General features: G+C 32.1%; 2 protein-coding genes and 1 long non-coding RNA gene across 5 annotated transcripts; all 3 read right to left on the bottom strand.

Annotated features, from left to right (window-relative positions):
- Positions 1-5,103: 5,103 nt before the first annotated feature.
- LOC111706407 (uncharacterized) lies at positions 5,104-7,482 on the bottom strand. Its single transcript, XR_002766234.1, has 3 exons — positions 7,384-7,482; positions 6,124-6,216; positions 5,104-5,268 (listed from the first exon to the last, which is right to left on the bottom strand). It is a non-coding gene; the product is annotated as an uncharacterized LOC111706407 (long non-coding RNA).
- Positions 7,483-7,929: 447 nt separating this feature from the next.
- LOC111706404 (pyridoxal phosphate phosphatase PHOSPHO2-like) lies at positions 7,930-16,912 on the bottom strand. 2 transcript variants are annotated; one of them, XR_002766232.1, is made up of 10 exons: positions 16,826-16,912; positions 13,697-16,395; positions 12,696-12,762; positions 12,439-12,500; positions 11,086-11,128; positions 10,572-10,634; positions 10,037-10,092; positions 9,656-9,709; positions 8,820-8,891; positions 7,976-7,995 (listed from the first exon to the last, which is right to left on the bottom strand). XR_002766232.1 is itself a non-coding variant. In XM_023479277.1 (9 exons), the coding sequence occupies exons 2-9, from the start codon at positions 13,760-13,762 to the stop codon at positions 7,936-7,938; spliced, it is 489 nt and encodes a 162-aa protein (XP_023335045.1). In that variant the 5' UTR covers positions 13,763-16,395; positions 16,826-16,912; the 3' UTR covers positions 7,930-7,935. The 2 variants fall into 2 exon arrangements, 1 of the variants encoding a protein (XP_023335045.1); XM_023479277.1 differs by lacking the exon at positions 9,656-9,709 and having other exon boundaries at positions 7,930-7,995.
- On the bottom strand, positions 16,518-20,947 carry LOC111706403 (basic salivary proline-rich protein 3; the record flags this gene model as incomplete). 2 transcript variants are annotated; one of them, XM_023479276.1, is given in 4 exon segments in its annotated part: positions 16,518-17,291; positions 19,555-19,644; positions 19,912-20,637; positions 20,793-20,947. In XM_023479276.1, coding segments are annotated over 4 exon segments (974 nt in total), but the record flags the coding sequence as incomplete, so codon positions are not given.
- Positions 20,948-20,979: the final 32 nt, after the last annotated feature.

A 20,979-nucleotide genomic window follows, 5' to 3' on the forward strand; every position in this document is an offset into this window, starting at 1 on the left:
ATTGTGAATATTTACCTCTAGCAACTCTGTAGTGCATCTGAGAAGAAATGAATTTAATTACAAAGAGTGCAGAATCAAATTATTCAATTTGTAGGTGTTGAAATAAATAAAACTCAATTTACACAGTAAGCTTGTTAGGCAGGGTGTCCCAATAAACATGACAGTTGAGATACGACTGAAATGTCATTTTAATCTTTTATACAACAGGGTGTCCCAAGAAACATTACAGTTGGTAAATAATTTAGAATGTCATCTTCCATACTTTGTTGTTGTTTAATACCAAAGACAATAATAAAAATATTATATAGGAGTCATGTTATAGTAAAATTAACTTCAAAGCAAAATATATTTGAGCAAAAGATTTTTTAACATGTTTCGTGGGACACCCTGTAGCTTCTATAGCCGACGTGAGAACTGAGAATCTACAGGGTGTCCCAATAAACATGGGAATTCAGTGACGAATTCGATATCGTCTTTTAAATAATTCTTTGATTTAGTTTAGTGATACCTACTGAAAAAGCTGTAATCTGTAAGAGTTTCGTCTGCTATGTTCACATTTTGCTTGTTTATGTTTTGACTGCATACGGTTGTACTTAGTAATATAAGAAAATTGCAGTATACAAACATGTGAGTAAACTTGTTGGTCTTCACTGTTCAATCTTGCGGAGACATTATAGACACATCTTTTACCCTTTTCATAAAATAAACTCTAGCAGACATAATAATATTATGGCTTTTGAAATTAGGTATTGCATTGCTATTTCATAACAAAGACGATATCAAATTCGTCACTCAATTCCCATGTTTTTTGGGACACCCTGTATCTGTAATTAAGAATGATTTATATAAGTTTAGGAAATATTGGATTAAAAGTTGACTTGAAACATGAAGCGCACAGAAAAAATGGGGAAAGGATTTAATAATATGAATCAGCATTTAAGATACAGGGTGTCCCACGAAACAGGATAGTTAATAAATAGTTTTGAATGGCGTCTTACATATACTGTATTATGATATTCAAGTGTTTTTGCAGTTCATTTCGTTAAAAACATATTTTGCTCAAATATATTTTACTTTGAAATCAAGTTTACTATAAAATGACTCCGATATATTTTTATTATTGACTTTGGTATCAATCAACTAAACAACTCATGGAAGAAGACATTTTAAACTATTCACCAACTGTCATGTTTCGTGGGACAACCTGTAATTAAACTCCTGTGCTTTATGAAGTTCTTCATGAGAAAAAATTCGAAAACCATTCCACGTGACTGTACGGATGTTAACGTTTTCATTTAAAAAAAAACGATCGTTTCGTTATGAAAACGACGACGGAAAATCGAAAACAAAACGATCGTTTTTTAAAGTTCTTTTTAAAAAATGGTCGTTTTTAAAACGATCGTTTTTCAAAACGCTCGTTTTTCAATACGATCGTTTTTATAAAATTCATTTCGTCAACGATCGTTAAAGACAACCCTTCGTTAACGATCGTTAACGAAGAGAGGAAACCGACCTGAAGGGCATCTGTAGTTATCATTGAGTAGTTTGTAAGAAAATATCAAGAAGTTTTAACTCCCCCACAACTGTTAAACTTCATGTAACATTCAATAAAGTTGCATGTAATTTTTTCCAAAACCGACCGTTTTTATAAAGTTCTTCGTTTCGTTAGCGATCGTTAACGACACCCCTTCGTTAAAGATCTTTAACGACTACCCTTCGCTAACGACGACCCTTCGTTAACGTTCGTTAACATAACTGTTAATAACATTTTTTTCAAAAACGATCGTTATAAAAAAAAACAATCGTATAAAAAACGGTCGGAAATCGTTTTAATAAAAACGATCGTTATTCCTTTTCTAAAATTTCAAAGCGAGTGGGTTGTTTTTAAAAACGATCGTTTTTGAAAACGAAACAATAAACGATCGTTTACAAAAACGATTAACAACCCTACACGTGAGTAAAAAAGGGCCCAGACGTGTTTTACAGTAGTTCTTTCCTAGATATACTGGAAACGATCTCCTTTACCGAATTGTACTGCCAGGATACAGCAAACATTGACGTACATCAGAGAATACTGGAGATCATGTAGGTAAACCACTGTACAGCGTACATAGGAGAATACTGGATTGATCTACTGTACAGCGTACAGTAGATCAATGTTACTTTAATTAAATAAAATTGTATTTAACTAATTTAAATTTTTGATCCTAGTAAGACTTCATCTCAAATAAACATAAATCTCTCCTTTAGGTTCTCATCTGTAGATCTGAAGAGGGTGTCAAGTTTAAGGGGTTGCATTAAACCAGCAACTTTGGAAACTTTTTACAGGTATATTGATATAATGGGTTATCCACAAAAAATAAGACTTCGGAGACGACTGTACATAATTTATGCAGACCTTCTTTACTACAGGTTACACCCTTGGTTACTCGCAACTTAAGCCTTATCTATCACTTTTAAAATTGTTTGGTAAATCAAGGTTAAATACCAGTGAAAATATCAATTTTAATTTGTTATGTTTATTGTTTTTATATAATTTAGGGTTTGGAGAGGAATTAATTCTGTGGAGAAAATCATTTGAAGAAACAGTTCAGAATTAAAACTCTTTTCTTACGAGTATTTTTATTATAATAAATTTGCATACATATTCAATTAGAATTAGTTATTATTAGTCAAGTACTAAGTCTTAAACTAACTATAACAATAGTAGAAAACGTTATATACATGCATGTTTTACTAATCATGACTTATGAGAGATATCTTTCGACCTACGCAAATCCGCTATACTCCACTTCTGACCTACGTCAAATCCATTATACTTAACATCCGACCTACTAGCACGTGGTTTTGCAGCTGCTAGATGGACTTGTGGCCGCATCGCCCAGCCCCCTAGCCTAACCGCAGCGCTGAAATTTCCAAAATAAGATTTGTCTTAAAAGCATAAAATTTCGCCAATTTCAAATTTTTGGCTTGGATCGAAATCGAGCGTCCAAGTTTCTTCTCATATTTCTTAAAAGCGTAAAGAGGATAAAGATTAACAGTTGAGCAATTTTTCTTTATATCAATAAAAATATTATATTCGTTTAGTACAGGGTTACCCACAAAGGATAAGACATGGGCGATGATTGTACGGAATTTTTACTCTGTTTCCTTGCAACCGTAAACATGTTTGTTTCTAAGCCAGCCAAATCATTAAATAAGCCAATAAATTACTATATCTAAGCCAAAATTCATATTTTAATCTTCGAGTCGTGACATTTTAAGAGTTTCCGGTCGTCTTTTCAGTTTCATTCTTTATGGGTAACCTTGTGTTAGTCTAAAATTGAATTTTTTTCTTTAAAATGAACTTAATTAAATTTAATCTTAGCTCCCTGTGGAGCCTCCTTAGTCCTTAGGATTCTGTTAGTCGAGCAAATTCAATTCATTTCTACAATTAAACTTAACTGCTTGGAACATTCACTAAGACATACTAAGATGGAGGGGGAATGCAACAAGGATATGACTAGGGTTTCAAGCGAAAAGAAAAATCGTTTCCGGAAAATTTTGTATTTTCCCGACGTCGAAAATTTAGCATTTATTTGCTCGAAATTTAGCATTACTAGATAGGTCAAATTCTCTTCATTACACATTTGTTTAAGTAAAGGAAGAGAAATTATAAATTACAATATAATAAAACTACTAATGCTGTGCTCCCAAAGCAGAGATTTTTTTGCGCAATTAATTGTTGAAGCTACAACACTTCAGTTTTAACGAATTTTTTATCGCGAAATTTAGCATAATTTCCCGCTTATTTTAGATCGCGAAAAAATACAAATTTCGCGAAAATTAATTGTTGAAGCTTTAACTTTTCGCGGAATTTTTTATGTTGCGAAATCTTTAATAATTTTCATTTTCGCAAAAAGTTTGCGAAGTACAAACGAAAAGTTTCGCATTTTTTTCGCTAAAGTTTTCGTTCGCTAGAAACCCTAGAAAAGACCAACAATGATCCTTCTTTTTCCACCGACATTTATTTGAATTTAAGTACAATAATAACTGTGGTGAATGGAGGTAGACAACTTTTAGACTCAAAACATGATTTTATGTTGTCCAACAAATATTAAACATGGAAATTGTGCAGTGACTACAGACACATTTTACTAGTTAGTAGGACGAACAGCAAAAAACCGTTCATTTCGAAAAAATACCCGTTCATGAAAAAAACGACAGAAATACTTAAAAAAGAACAGATGTGTTTTAAAATAACGGTGGTTTAAATTAATTTGACTGCTCAAAATTGTTTTGTGTTGATTTTTTTACGTTTAAATGATTTCTGAAATATCTTCCGTTGAGATGTTTAACCATCTGTTACTTTTGGAAAAAACAGGAATTACCGAATTAACGAACAGATCAGCTGAGAAGGAACGGTTACCTAAAGAGTTTGTAACGTTATCTAAATATTACAGCAAACCGTTAACACATGGTTAAAATCAGAACGTAAAAGAAAACTCTTTTCTTCCTAGGGCAAAACTTTTTGATCTTAAACTATACGCTTAAATTATTTGGGCAAATTTGTATCTGCCACAATAAATAATCATGACATGATTGTTTACTTCAAAAAAATTGTTCAAATTGTCTACTGAAACAGAAATAAAATTAGCAGCGAAATAAGTTTGGGTACCAACAACATTTTTTCGTGCTCGATGGTGTCGATCAGAAGAAAAAACAGAAATGAAAAAAACGAACGAAAAAAACAACGAAAACAAAACGAACTTAAAAAATAAACGAACAAATTTTCCTTTAGATTTAAAAATAACTTCAATTTTTTACTGAAAGAATGATTATTTTGGAACAAACTTAAAAACTATTGTTTTTAAAACTCAGAATGTAGCCGAAGGCAATAATTATCAATGTGTATGTTTTTAAGTATAATATCTGTGACACAATTTTTATTGAATTAGAGATTATTTACAATTTTTAAATAGTATTGGTCACATTTTTTTCTTCAGTTTATTTCACAAATATTTTTCTTTCAAAATTTAGTGATGGTGATGGACCAAACCTCTGTAGAGTAAAAAAGTAGATGTTAGTTCCACATTTATTGAAAATATATTTCGGTCAATACGGATCCGGATCCGACCAAATGATACAGATCCGACCGGATCCGGATCCGGATCCGAAACGCTGGTACAACCAGACATGTATCTAATCTATCCCTGAACTCCATCCTTGATCCTGGACTGTAAGGATGAGAGAATCTGTAGTCCAGAATTCCAGTACTCCAGCTTGCACCTGGATAATGGGATATTATTGTATTCCTGTCATAAGTAAAATCTAATCCAAGACTTTTACTTTTCGCAAAGAGTTATTCGAATTTTTTCCTTAACAGAAGGGAAAATAACATTTTATCAGAATCTTTCCAGTTGCCTATCAACCTTTTCTTAAACCCCAAAATAAAAAAAATTATACCTCTGATTTTACTTTAACTTTTTAAAGGGACTGTCATCGTAACTTTAAGTGTACTTCCAATGCAAATATGGCCATGTACAGAAGAGGGTCACTTGAAATTATGCTTACAGTCCCTTAATAAGGCGTAACTTGTATATGGTAAATTATGCTTACAGTCCCTTAATAAGGCATAACTTGTATATGGTAAATTATGCTTACAGTCCCTTAATAAGGCGTAACTTGTATATGGTAAATTATGCTTACAGTCCCTTAATAAGGCGTAACTTGTATATGGTAAATTCCTTCAGAAAGCATAATCTGAATCTATTTTAGTCTGCCAATGACGGATTAACTTAATTCTATTTTAAATAACAACATAAAATTTTTAGCTATCTTCTATCTGAGTGAAATTACTTAGAACAAGCTCCATAAATTGACTTTAACTGGGAAAAACTTAGTTTAACGGTAAAAATTTCTTCCCCCAGCTTTTGGTTGATATTTTGTGGGATAATGTGAAGAATCGGAATCAGCTAAATGTTGAAAACAAAAAAAGAGAAAAAGTTTATTCTAGTTAATATCCTATTTTTCTACGGAAATGGTTATCTTTGTTTAAATTTATAAAAAAGGGTAAAGAATGCTAGAATAGATATTACAAGATGGAAACAATCAGAAAATGTTTGTCTAATGTTTAATACTTACCTCATTTTAAGTTCATTGTTTTGTTCTTTCTTGAGAATCTGTTTATGCAAAGAAAATCCTTCCCTCACACACATAATATCCTTCTCTCCTAATCTACACAGGAAAATACACTTTGAGACTTACTTGGATCACTTGGATACAAAGTATTCAAAATTCATATTAGCACAAGGGTATATATTTAGGAGATCTTAAAAAAAAGGAAATATTCAACATCACTAAGTTTTCCTTCCCTTTTAGATACTTTTTAACTTCTATTCCCAATTCGGCAAAAAAAACCCTTAAAAACCTTAAAATCTTACACTTCGAATATATTGCAGAACCAAATGATTTATTAAAAGAAATGTTTTCTCTGAATAAAAAATACCTATTTGTATTAGAAACTTGAATATACAAAATTTTACGGGGACATCAAATGTCAGAAACTTGAATGCACTAAAGGGGATGGTGGATATGTCCTATTTGATGTGAGTGGGGGAGATTTTGGACCTTCAAATGACCTCTTAAGACCTATAAAGACCTCGAATGACCTTCAAATTGAAAATGTTATAACTATGGCTTTATGTATATCAAATGAAAGCTAGGCATCCAAATAATACAGCAACAAAAACGAAATTCATTGCTTAACCTTCAAATGACCTCGTGACGACCTATGATGACCTCTGATGACCTCCAAATTAAAAATGTTCTGCCTGAGTTCCTACATCAAATAGGACATCTCCACCATCCCCTTTGACAAAAACATAAAATATCAGGGGTGTATACTGTATACAGTACAAGTTCCCTTTCCCCCCCTTCCCCCTGAAAAATCACATATTCTTCTTTATTTATATACTTTTTACTACCAAAAATTAAATTTCACCAAAAACTCTGACAAGAGAGTGACATTAACCACAAGAATTAAGAACATGATTAAATGAATAAATATTTAAAAGAAAAAATTTCTAAGAAGCATAAACATATTAATGTAGTTATGAAGGAAGGGCCAAGGGGTACTGTATACATTTTTATGAAATCCCCCCTTCCTCTTTAAATCATTTTGTTCCCCCAGATGTAAAGTAATGAATCAGTAATCAGAACAAAAACAATCTAGGGAGCTTTATAACTTATTTAGGAAAAAAAATGATTTTTAACATAATGAAAATAGTAGAAAACTTTATATTTTTCGTTTTTGTAATTCTTGAAAACACATAGCACTGGAGGAATTAATTACTTGTAATTATATTACAATTTAAATTTAAATTATGTAAAATCAATATTTACCTAAGAGCAGGGCAGTAATCATTCCCACCATCTCCAACATAAACTATAAAGGGGAACTCTTCGTTCTAAAGACACAACCAATTATACACAATTCCTTTCTACTTTAAGCATGGCCTGAGATTAATTGATTGACAGGTTGATTGATGGTACCCAACATAAATTATAAAATGAAACTCAACATTGTGCATTAGGTTGACCCAAATCACCCTTGAAAAATAAATTTAGCACACAAGCTCCTTAAGTGGTTCCATACAAATTTCAAATGAATAGAAAGCCATCGACAGCTACATTTAAATATCGAAATAATGCTGAATAAATATACCTTGTTACACTGTAAAAGTGTGCTAGCCCAAAAACAAGTTTTCAAATTAGACCTTGCGCTGAAATGAATCCTGAACACTGAACTATCTACCTAATTCACCTACAAACTATCTACCTGATTGACCCCTATCAATCAATCAATCAATCAATCAATCAATCAATATTAAGATATTAAACATTTTATTTCATTGAAATTACCGCTAAAAAATAAGAGTTGATGAATAATAACATTTAAAATATATTTCTGATTTTTTCCTTGCAAAGATTTTGTGTGCTCAATTCACATTCGACCTAAAACAACTAGAGTTAGAATTCAATTGAGGATCCTTGAAAACCTAAAAATATTTTTCACATTTTCGATGAAAATTTGTACCAACCCAGACTGAGATTTAATTTAAAATATTTTTAGAAACATATATTTTCCTGGAAAATCATTCCCTTTTGAAAATAAATGATTCTTAGGGGAAAATGAATAAATTTTTGGGTGAAAAGTAATACAAAAGATGAACAAACTTGCCTTTTCATGTCAATTTTTTCATTACCCTCCCCCTGTTAATCTTTCAATATAAACCCTCAATATTTCTCTACCTTTTAGTTCACATAAATTGTGCATTGTACAATGTGCAATCAAAAATCTAAAAATTTGGAATGGAAAAAAATTGTTTCACCTATGGAATTGACCCTTAAAACTGTGAAATAGAAGGATAACCGTTAGACTTAACTATTTGCTCCATCATTTATTGTGCCAAGCTATAAACTTTTTGGAACTCAATATGTCAGTGCTTGAGATCTGGACCTGCAAGCATATGCACTATGCAGGTTCATATTTTATCTTAAACCTCTAATCATGAAAAATTTACGTAACTCTGAATGGTTCATCAGGATTAAGCATAAAAATAAGTGATTTTTTTCTTTAATTCATTATTAACTGATTTGTTTTAAAAAACCAGTAAATCTTAAAAAAAAATTCCAGGACCCTGATTCTCATCCAGATTTGGATTTATTTTTTCCAGGCTGAACCAGGATCTAGGATCTAGAACATCAGAAATGGATCCTAATCACTGGTTTATTCATAAACAAGAATTGTCTTGTCCTTTGTGTAATCTAGTAAATACCTGGTGATGGTATGGTTTGATTGTTAACCCTTCCTCCCCCCACTCAGCAGGGTTGGTAAAAACAGCATCAACCTACGGTTTAATCCAGGTAAATTCACATCAAGATTACAGGGGTATTTATTTTTATGAGCCCCCTTATATTGTTCGGAATGTTTGTAATTTTTATGATGAACAAAATTTTCATTTTAATTATTGTCAAATAATTTCACCTCCAGGGGGGGGGGGTACAAAGGCAGGAGATTGTAAATTTCAATAGCCTTTATCTTAACATTTAAAATCTCTATAATTATATGTAGTTATAAAATTGGTTAGATTTGTAAGTTAAACTCACTAAAATATATATTTGTAAAGTTTGAGTTTTCAAAATTTAAACTGAACCAATCAGCTGACTTGCAGACCATTTTGCAGACAGAGCTCTCTCATTGGTCAAATAAGAACAAATTAGAATCATTGGGACTAATTGTAGACCCAAGGAAAGACCTGGACGTAAAAAATCTCAGCTAAGGTAAATTCACATGAATATTACAGGGACATTTATTTTCTTGAGCTTAACAATCCCCCCTCCCCAAAAACTGTTAGGAATGTTTGTGCAAAGTACATAAAAGTATCAAAATAACACATTTTAATTTTCCTTATGGTCAAAAGTCATTTCCCCTGAAAAGGGGGGGGGGGGTTCTTAAAAAAAAACCTTTTGATTTTAACATTGTTTATTATGAATTTTGAAACACTTTGATTACTCTCGAACAGATATGTGAACTGTTAAAAAATGCTATTTGAAGCATTTTTTGACTTCCTTATATATCTGGCATACACACTGAGTCCTAAAAAATTCTAACCCGATATGTTCCCTGAGACCCAAGCGGACACAGGTAAGTTGCTGGCGCTTAACCCTAGAGATCAATGTATCATTGTCATTAGGACATGATTCTTTGACTATAGATTGAATGGTAATAAGAATAATAATAAGTAAGTTCCCAGCCTTCTTAATGTAAAGCCTACCCAAATGTAAATCAAAATTGAAATCCAATATTCAACAAAAGTAAATTTCAAAACATCATTAATACTTGATAACAATTTAGCTATTATATTTGTGTGTGAATATTCTAGGGAAAAAGTTAAGTTTCTCAAGAAAAGGATGATAGAATTAAATAAATAGCTGGTACTGGTTGGAGCTGAGGGTAACCTGATTTGTAAATAAAATGATATGAAATATTTACCAAATGCTTAAGTCCATTATACTCCAAAATATGCTCAATAAACACTGAATTTGAATCTAGAAAACAGAACTTTTAAAATTTTATTTTTGAAAAGTCGAATTTATAAAACACAAATATGATAAAAGTTTCTGCTTTTTCAATACATCTTTAGCAAGTTATGTAAAAACATTAGCACAAATAAAATGATAAATGAAACAGAGGGAAGTTTATTCTTACTAAGGTTTGATCCCCCCCCCCCCCATGTGAAAAGGTTAATTTCTCTAAACTGTTCATATTCACTTCATCATGTTATATACAAAATATATGAAATTACAAAATTAGAGTTTTTCTTATTCATTTTTCGTCCATATTCTCTTTGTTTTCCTCTTTTTCTTTGAATTACAATTATTTCAACTGGAGGAGTGACAAATTATGAATAAACAAAATACATCCCTACAGCCAATATTATTATTGATGGGATTTATTGAGTAAAATCTTTCCCCTTTCGTTAATTCTCTATTAAAATCAATATTTAGTGTTGAAAAATGTTTTGTTCCTGAGATTATGATAATTTTAGCATTGTGTTCCTCTACACTGGTCTTCAACAGCTCAACCATACCTAAACAAAACAAATTGATCATTTTAAAAAAAAAAACATAAATATGGTTTCTTTCATTCTTAATAATTTCAAAATTATGTTGATGCTGTTTTTGTGGCTGAATTTTAGTTTCTTAAATAACAATTTTTCTACTCAGAAAAATAGTTTTTAAATATTGTATGCAAGTTTTGGCGGGTTGATGAAAGGAAAGATTTTCAAATGTTTGAGACTCTGTAACTCAGGTAACAACAATCAACAGAGCAAAATTTGTTTATCGAAAGTTTCCCACATTCAATACCCGAAACTAATTATTCCCATCCCTCAACAAAAATAAAACTTTTTTCTTCCACCCATATTTTGTAAACAAATTTTCCTCACTGAAATTCCACCCTGCCCCCCCCCCCCCAAAAAAAAATAGAATATAGTTCTCCCCAACAATTTCCCCGACAACCTCAAAATTTATAATACCTACCCGGGGTGAACTGAAGTGACCCCATCAACTCCAAAATCTGGTCCTGATGAATAAAAATAATATCTAATTAAGTATTCATTGAGATTCAGTAAACTTATCTTTTTTTTACAGATTCTAAATTTGTTTATGAACAATATTAACAATTAAAATTGTTGATAAAATCAAACAAAACCGAACCAAACCAAACCGAATCCAATCAAATCGAATAAAATCGAATTAAATTAAATAAAATCGAATCAAATCAAATCAAGTCGAATCGAATCGAATCGAATCGAATCGAATCAAATCAAATAAAGTCAAATCGAATCGAATCGAATCGAATCGAATCGAATCGAATCGAATCGAATCAAATCGAATCAAATCAAATCAAATCAAATCAAATCAAATCAAATGTAAATCTGAAAGGGAACCAAAAGGGGGACTGCCTTCAGGGTGTTATTCCCTACCGTGAGATCTACTACTAAATTAGTAAATTTTTTAAAACACAAATTTTTTTTGTGGGCATACAGTAGTTTTAATAGAACTCCCATATATTTCTTGTAGTGGGTTGGGTAATTTGCTAATTAATATAATAGTTGTATATAGTTATATATTTATATTTAATTAATAAGTGGTACTGAAGTATAAATACAACTCCCTTATATGCTAATATTATGGGAATGAATTAGATTTAATACAACTCCTATATATTCCTTATAAACTTACTTTATTAATATCATGGGAAAGAAGAAGGTTACACACAGCTCCCATTTATTTTTTTAAATAGCTTACTTTACTAATTTTATGGGAATGAAGGAGTTTAAACACAACTGGTATCCCATATATTATTTCCAAACCTTACCTTACTAATATAATGGGAATGAAGAAGTTTAAATACAGCTCCCATGTATTCATTGTAAACTAACCTTACTAACATTATGGGAGTCAAGGAGTTTAAATACAGCTCCCATATATTCATTGTAAACTAACCTTACTAATATTATGGGAATGAAGGAGTTTAGATACAGCTCCCATAAATTCATTGTAAATTTACCTTACTAAAATTATGGGAAAAAAGGAGTTTAAATACAGCTCCCATAAATTTATTGTAAACTTAACTTACTAATATTATGGGAATGAAGGAGTTTGAATACAGCTCCCATATATTCATTGTAAACTTACCTTACTGATATTATGGAAATAAAGGAGTTTGAATACAGCTCCCGTATATTTGTTGTAAACTTAACTTACTAATATTATGGGAATGAAGGAGTTTAAATAGAGCTCCTATATATTCATTGTAAATCTACCTTACTAATATTATGGGAATGAAGGAGTTTAAATACAGCTCCCATATATTCATTGTAAACATACCTTACTAATATTATGGGAATGAAGGAGTTTGAATACAGCTCCCATATAATCCGTCCAACCAGCTAAAATTGACATCATAAGTAAAAAAGTAAAAATAAAACCTAAAGATTATAAGGAATAAGTGGGTTGAACAAAAATAAAATAGAATTAATTATATTGCAATTCACAACATAAAATCCGTTCTTCAATGATATTATAAAATTACTCTATAGTGAACTTTTTTGAAATCTTTTATTTAAATATAATTATTTAATTACTTTTATCGTATAGTTTGTGAATTTCTGATGTTTCTGGTATTTTCCCCTCAGGATGTAACTTCTGTACCTAAATACAAAATGTGGATGAATATTAATTAAACAAAATATTTTAAAGTTCAATAAGCGAACGAAAACGTGCACAAGTTTTTTAATGCTTTTCTATTCAATCTACGAACATAGCCCTCAATTTTTCGCTGTCGAGTGTAGACCCCACGAGGTTCCTAGAGAAAGTCTGGGATCTTCGATGAAAAAAGGGTCTCCAGAGAAAAAGTACGATCTCCAATGGTATTGATTTCTTCACAGATCTAAATTGTGTAGATTCCTCAATATTTCAGCCATTTCTCGGGAGCGTATTTCTTTTAAATATGCAAATTTACTAAAACTAGGCTTTTAGGGCGCTTCGCGCCCATCTTCTATTTAAATTGTGAACATGTTCTTTTTGTTTACATTTTAAAACAAAGAAGAAAAAAATTTCGCGGATTTTCAAGAATTTTTTTTTTTTTTACAAAATTAAAAACCTTTAAAACACATTTTTAAAAATTTTTTATCATTCATAAACCTTCCCTGTGGTCACGTGATGTCCCAAAAAAAATTTGGGCCCGATCGGTTCAGCCGTTTTGACGTTTATTGGATACAAACAAACAGACAGACACGCCAAATTTATATATAGATACGACGAAAATTTCCTACTTTCAAATTGATTTGGGAAAAATCGGTAATAATTTTGATTTTTTAACTTGATAAACATTGGGACCGATAAACCTGTGGAATAGTAAGACGACTAAGACTCATATTATGATTGAATAGTCCAATTAACATATCAAACAGAAAGTTGGCACTGCAACTGTTCAGTGTATACAAAGACCCATTTTACTTAAATAGTTTTTTTTTTGCAAACTACTAGTCCAACTTTTTGCTTTATATCAACTTTAAATACATTGCTTTAATTTCCATAATTTTATGTCTCCCACTGTATTTGTTCTTATCCAGCCTCTATGTACCTCGACATCTGTATTAAGATCTGCAATGGTTTGATCAAAATCAAATACAAGTAGAGGTCCAATCATCGTATTAATCTGAAAAGATTTTCATCATCAAACGTGAAGTTAACATGGATATTTAAGAACAATTCTGAATGAATAATGATTTGCATAAAATGCGTTTACATGTAAATTACTATACCAACAACATTCTTACACTGATATAATAACATAAATAACATCACAATTATTACACTTCCCGAAAAAAAAACAATCTAAATCTAATCCCGTATTTAGAAAAGTTCAGAGTTCCCTGCAGGCCTTGTACAAAGTAGAGTGTAAACTGCAGTACTTTCAACATGTACGCTGTCCATTGGGCAATTATAACAACATGTACCAGGCACTGTTCAGGAGAAATCTTTCAGGCCTTGTACACTGGACAACTTACAACATGTACAGTAAACTTCTCCTACTTAAACCATTTTATGGGTTTTGTAGACCTTGTACACTAATGTACTTTCAGCATGTACAGTATTCACTAATTTTGCGCTATTCAGGACTTTTTACAATGTAGACTTAAGTATTTTCAGTATGTAGTGCGTAAACATTACTTTCATCGTGTACAGTTCAGAGATTCTTGTCGATCTTGTACGCTGTAAGGAGCTTCATATATGTACATTTTACAATGTTTCTTCAGTACGGAATTTAGATTTGCTCTCTCCATTCTTTCGTTTTCGTCTCTTGTGAACACAACTGCGCCCACTTCATAGCACTTAAATCCAGTCCAGAAGTTTACACTGTACATAATTAAAATTCCGATGCTGTGTATAATTGTACAGTTCGCACAGCTATCAAATTTCTCACGATAGGTTGCGATGGGCTTAACATTTTTGCTTGTGGATTTGAAGTCAGACACTGTACACTGTACAGCTTTTCCCGAAGTCGCACTCTATGGAGAAAGTACATCATTTTGCCAAGCTTAGTCCGAGCTTAGTAGGCTGATTTTTAGGAACTTTTTTGTTGAACATATAGAAATTCCGAAAATCTTTTCTATTTACATCGTGAAAGACTAATTAAAATTGTCTTACAATGTAATAAACAATATAAAAAGGTACTTAATTACTTAAATGCATATATTTTCGTTTTGAAATGTCTTCATTTTTGTAACAGGTTCATAATGTAAATTTTTTACTTATTAAATTATTTTGACTAAAAATTAATGGATAAAAAATACTGATATAATTTCATGACTTACAGTTTGCCTTTTATACGACTAGAAATAAAAAAATTATCTGAGACTAATCTTGTATAAAATAAAAAATTATAAAATTACGTTTCAAGAAATATTTCAACACTAAACGCATTGGAGATTGGGTTTCTTACTTAATTCGGATGTCTCTTTGAAGCCATCAAACGTCAATTACGCCAATTATAAAATTTTAATTTTCAAACATGATACTTAGTTTGTAAATATCATTTAAAGTACCAAAATTAAAATAATTCATCAGTTATTTCGATCAGTTTTTGAGAAGCAAGAACGTTTTCCTTTCAAAGGTTTTGAGAAAAATGTAAATCTTTTAGTTCGTAGAGGTTTAAGATTAATAAATTTTCAGGTACCATGCTTAATTTATCTTTAGGAAGTAATGGTAAAAAAAAAATCTTAAATATTAATGAATTTTTACACAAACTAAATCATTACATGAGATCATGTAATATGGTAAAATTGTTTATCTTACGTTTTGCCTTGGAAATTCACCATGGCTTTTATCTTATGGCAACTTTTGGAATTTAACCTGACAAGAAAAATATAATACAATGCAAAAAAAAATAATCCAAAAAGGCAACAAAATGGCATCACATCAACTAGTGGCATCGGGTAAATATAACAAAGAATAAAGAAAAAAAATTACTTCATTTCAAAAAAATTTAATATGTTAATTCCAATAGAAACATTTATTTTTCATGGCATCAACTTCCATCTTAAGTCTGAATTCAACAGGAAAAATTTAAACAATTTCCTGGGTACAGTAACTTCAAGGTCATGTACTCATGTACTGTCCTGACTGGTCAGAGATTTCATTATGTACATAAGCCATTTAACACTAGTCTTCAATCTACATAATCAAAAGCGTCGTTTTTTTTGTGGACAAATTTTTAATCGTTAACAAATATTATTTACAATGCCACGTAGCTAGAATTTACATACAATGAGAATATGCGGGAAATATTGGCTGTACAGTACATGCTTATGTCCAAGTACATGCAGTGTACAGTACTGTACATGTTTTTAATTGATAAGCAGGGTAAATAGGATTTACATTCTACACAATATCCATCACCATTCACCATTTACAAAAAAATGCAGAATTTTCTAATGTAGTAAATGGTAATGATTATTACAAGTTTCACACATTTTCATCGAATTTACAGAATACAAAAATGCCTGATTTTTTTTCATATAAAAATACTAAGTACGTAATTACAGTCAAAACTGATTAGATTACACAAAACCAATATAGAGGGTTAAAAACTTTGCGTGTACAAGTACACCTTTACATTTACGTAAATTTGTATGTCCAAGAAAACATTTGACTGTACAAACCCACATATTGCCTGTATAACAAACACATATTTGCATGAACAAGATAGTATATTAATAAAAAATAACAATTAACGACGTTAATCGAGCAAAGTCGACATTGCTCAAAAAGTAATTTTTACTGAGTTACGATCATAAAAATTATTAAGTTAATTGTTCTTCTTCAAAATTAAGAAAAAAGATAAAATGGCATTACTATCAAACAACAAAAGGTCTGGGTCATAGTGAGCTTAAATTCTAAGATATTGAATGTAAAAAAGCGACAAAAATATAAATAAGGTTTAAACCAGCATGCAGTGCCAGTGAGCAATAAAAAAGATAAACATGGAAAATTGTTAAAAAATTTATTTGCAAAAGAACTCCATTTTTGTTGATGTTCATGTCAAAAGTTAATTTTTTTATGTGATTTTGAATAGAATCTATATTTTTGGTTTCAAAAAACTTAAAAATAAAGCGTTTAAACCCCCACCCCTTTCATCTATCAGTTTTTATTTTAAAGAACTATTAAGAACGGGATCGAAACTAATTAAGCCGTTTTTTAAGATCTTAACCGTTGATTTAAAGATAAATCTTTCAATTTTGATAATTCTGGTCGCTCCTTTTGTGACTTGAAATCTAAATATATGTTGTTTGTTTATGCAGAATGTTGTCTGAATAACCAGAATGTTGTCAGTATATCCAGAATGTTGTCTGAATACCCAGACTGTTGTCTGTATATCCAGACTGGTGTCTGAATACCCAGAATGTTGTCTGAATATCCAGAATGTTGTCTGAATACCCAGAATATTGTCTGTATATCCAGAATGTTGTCTGTATATCCAGAATGTTGTCTGAATATCCAGAATGTTGTCTGAATACCCAGAATGTTGTCTGTATATCCAGAATGTTGTCTGTATATCCTACATGAGCCGGGTGGCAGTGATGATGGCAAGGTCCATCATCTTCCTGTTGTGTGACCTGGAGAATAGATCAGCAGAACCAGACTCACGGAATTCAACCACGGCGCTCTTCTGCTCACTGCAAATAAATATTATCAAATAATCACTGAACCTGACTAGTGACCATCCAACAGAATTTTTTAAAGTTAGAATAACGCTAATATCTTCATCACTGCTTATCAGATTAAGGTTACAAGAATACTGTTGTGAATTAAACATGCAAAATGCTTTAAAGAACTGACGACACAAATCTGACAATTTGACCCAATTTCGGCATAATACTAAGTCCAAAATAAGTCACAAAACGAAGTAAACAAAATCAAATAATGACCTAAAATACTGAAAAATCTGAGTTTTTGATCAGAATATTTAATCCAATTTTTTTTAAATGATAATAATTATAAAACTACTAATAATAATAATATTAGATGAAAATTGTAACTCTCTCAAGATCAAAACTTGACTCAAAATATTGACGAATGTCATTAAGCTGACAGTTTAACGGTCACAACTTTGCCAATTTTGGTAAAATATTTTATATAACAAATTGAAACACACTAGTGAACATTATACAATAATGAAGTAGCTCAAGAATTCTGACAATGTGATGCGAGTGCTTTAGGATCTAGATCCGTTAGATCCGCAACAATTTGGCTTTCTGGATCGGGATCGGCAAAAAAATGCGGATCCATGGATCCGGATCCAAAAGCAAATGATCAACCAAAAACTGTCAGAAAAACTGTTTGCTCAAAGACCCAAATCTTAACTGTTAAAAAAGGGTGGCCAATGACTATAAAACATTTCCTTATCTCTGAGTGGCTCTTGTTCTAGCATAAAATTAAGCGAAAAAGGAGAAATATGTTTTTAAACTTCTCCTTTGTTCGAAAAATAAGTAAATTATAAGAAATGTTCATGACCCGGATCCGGATCCGCATCAAATGAAATGGATCCTAGGCACTGATATTAATTTAAAAAATGAAAATATCTCAGGAAAAAAGGAAAGTTTTTGCCAATTGCGCCATACAGATGCAAATTAAGATGACAGATGCAAATTATGATGAAACATGCACATTTTTGCGTCGTAAAGACCCATCAAGCTCCAATAACTACAAAATATATCATTAGCTAGATAATCAAATATAAACAAGAACAGAAGGGACTGTCCACATATACTCAATAATCCCTCCATCTGTGGGTACATGTCCGAATCACAATGGTACTCTTTTTACACTTGTAAATTAGTAGAATGAGACATTTGATTTCTAGGTGAAATGGATAACTTTATATTGTGTGTTCTCTTTACATGTAACTTAAAGATTTATGATAGAATTGTCAGACTTTAAAGAGGAAAAAACCGCTTCTTACCTTTCTCACACTTACTCAATTATTAAAGTTTTAAAGGGTACCTTTGTAAATCGGACACCCAACATTATGGAAATGTGTCACAATACACAAAGGAATATGATTTAAAACAAGATGCGAGGCAAAACTTTCATCGATTTAAATCTGCTGAAAAACCGCAAAAAAAAGTTTTACGGGCGCAAGAGGAAAAAGTGTGCATACGTGGAACACACTACTGAAAATGAACCATCAAGATTCAAGTCAAAACACCTATTTTTTTCGGAATATATTAACTTAGGGGTTTGATTTTTTGCTACAGTAAGTTTCATAATTGTTAAAGAAAAATAATAAAATTTGGAGACCATGTCATATACTGTTAAAAAAATATCGTCAAAAAACCCAGAAGAAGCAAAATAAAGTTTTGAAATGAAATTTTTGTTTATTTTAAGACCTGTGAATGCACTTGATTTCTACAATTTCTTAAAAATTGATTTGCTCAAAATTCCCTAGGTGGCATTTTCTGAAAATTGAGAATATAACTCAGTAGCCTGCATATTAACATAATCCAAAGAAAAAGTTGAGGTGCTTTAACTTGAAAACTGATGGTCCATTTTCAGCAGTGTGGGAAGTACATTAAATCAGCAGCTATAAAAAGTCACAAAAAATAAAGAGAAATGATATAATTGAAGGAAATTGGAAAGAAACAGCAGAGAAGGAAAGCATTCCGAGTTTACACTATATTCATGCTATTGAGATAGGAGCCCCCATAACTTTGTTTGTAATAACAAGCGTACTGCAGTTTCCGGGAGCGATATAAACAAAACTAAGTCTAGCTCTGAATTTTTACAGTACACTTTTTGTGTCAACAAAGATTTGGGGTTAATGGTGTGAAGAAAAAAAATGAGCGGTTAAAAGGATGAATTACAGGATGAATGAAAGAATGGATGAAAGAGTGAAAGTAAGGAAGGATGACTGAAAGGATGAAAGAATAAATGGATTACCCTGGGGGATGAATCGCAATCCATCTGTATAGGAACCGAGGTGAGTGTTGGACTAGGATTATGAATAATCTGTTTAGGTCCTCGGGACACCTGGACAAAGTTGGATCAATAATCAATAAATCAATTAACCAACCAACCAATCAATCATACAATAAAGCGATCAATCATACAATCAAACTATCAATCTTTTATTTATTTTTTGAATCAACTAATCATTCACTCAACCATCTAACCATTCATTGAATCAATTAACCATTCATTGCATTAATTTCCCCATATTCAGGGAATGAAAAACGTACAATTTGCATAAGACCACAAAAAACTAATTTTTAAGAGTGGTCATATTAAAATTTTTACCTGCAGCGGTGGAGGGGGATCTACACATTGAATAGTTCTAAGATTACTGTGACATTGACCCATACTAAACCCAGTATCCCCACCAACTAGAACACGCCCCTGCTGAACCCGTTGCACATTATTTTGTTTTATCTGGGGCGGTGGTTGTCCATAACCGCCTCGGACTGGTTGGCGGGAGTTGTTTGTCATTTGTCTTTTCGGCGGGTGTTCACTATGCCCCATATTGTTCGGGCGTTTCCTACCGCCGTTATTCACCGTGTTATTATCCGACCCAGCAATCACTGTCTGTATTTGATTCTTGGCCCCCCGGCTCTTCTTATTCCGTTGATCTCCTCCCCGGCCCCTCCCCCGCTCCTCGTGATTCTCCCATTCATCCCATCCTCCATCCCACTCCCGGGGGAAGGGCGGAGGATGATGTCCCATGGGCGGCCTCATTCCTGGACGTCCTCGCATAAAGGGAGGACAGAACCCAGGTGGAGGAGGACGGGGTGGGAAGGGATGTCCCATTCTAGGTGGAGGACCTCTACCCCTGAATCCAGGAAGCCCTCGATAGCCGGGATGCGGCATTCCCGGAGGTCCTCTGAACCGGAAGGGGGGCATGCCACGCATTCCCGGGGGATGAGGTCCTCTGGGTCCGAAGGGGAAGCGTATTGGATGTCTGAAAAGAGGATAAGGAGGAGGACGTCCTCGTCCCCGTCCTCTAGTATCTGGTTTTCCTGCTGGAGCCTTCTAAAATACAGTAGATAACATCAATCAATTAATTATATCGACAACTTAATCAAATCAAATCAAATAAAGGCACTTCATGATGATTTATAAATTGCCTTCATGTTAAAAGAAAGAAGACAAATCTAAATTCTAAAAAAATAACCTAATTTTACCTTTTCCGCGTTGTTTGCTCCGTCTTCTTCCATTTTCTCTTCTCCTACTTTAATTTTAGGATCAGATCCTTCTTTTCCTTCCTCTCCACCTTCCTCTGTACAAAGTTCACCTTCTCCTTCTTCTTCCTCCCCACCATCCATACCTTCATCTCCATCTAAAAATATCAGAATGTTTTTGGGATCTTTG

The sequence above is a fragment of the Eurytemora carolleeae genome, unplaced genomic scaffold (assembly GCF_000591075.1).
Source record: "Eurytemora carolleeae unplaced genomic scaffold, Eaff_2.0 scaffold230, whole genome shotgun sequence".
Taxonomy (NCBI): domain Eukaryota; kingdom Metazoa; phylum Arthropoda; class Copepoda; order Calanoida; family Temoridae; genus Eurytemora; species Eurytemora carolleeae.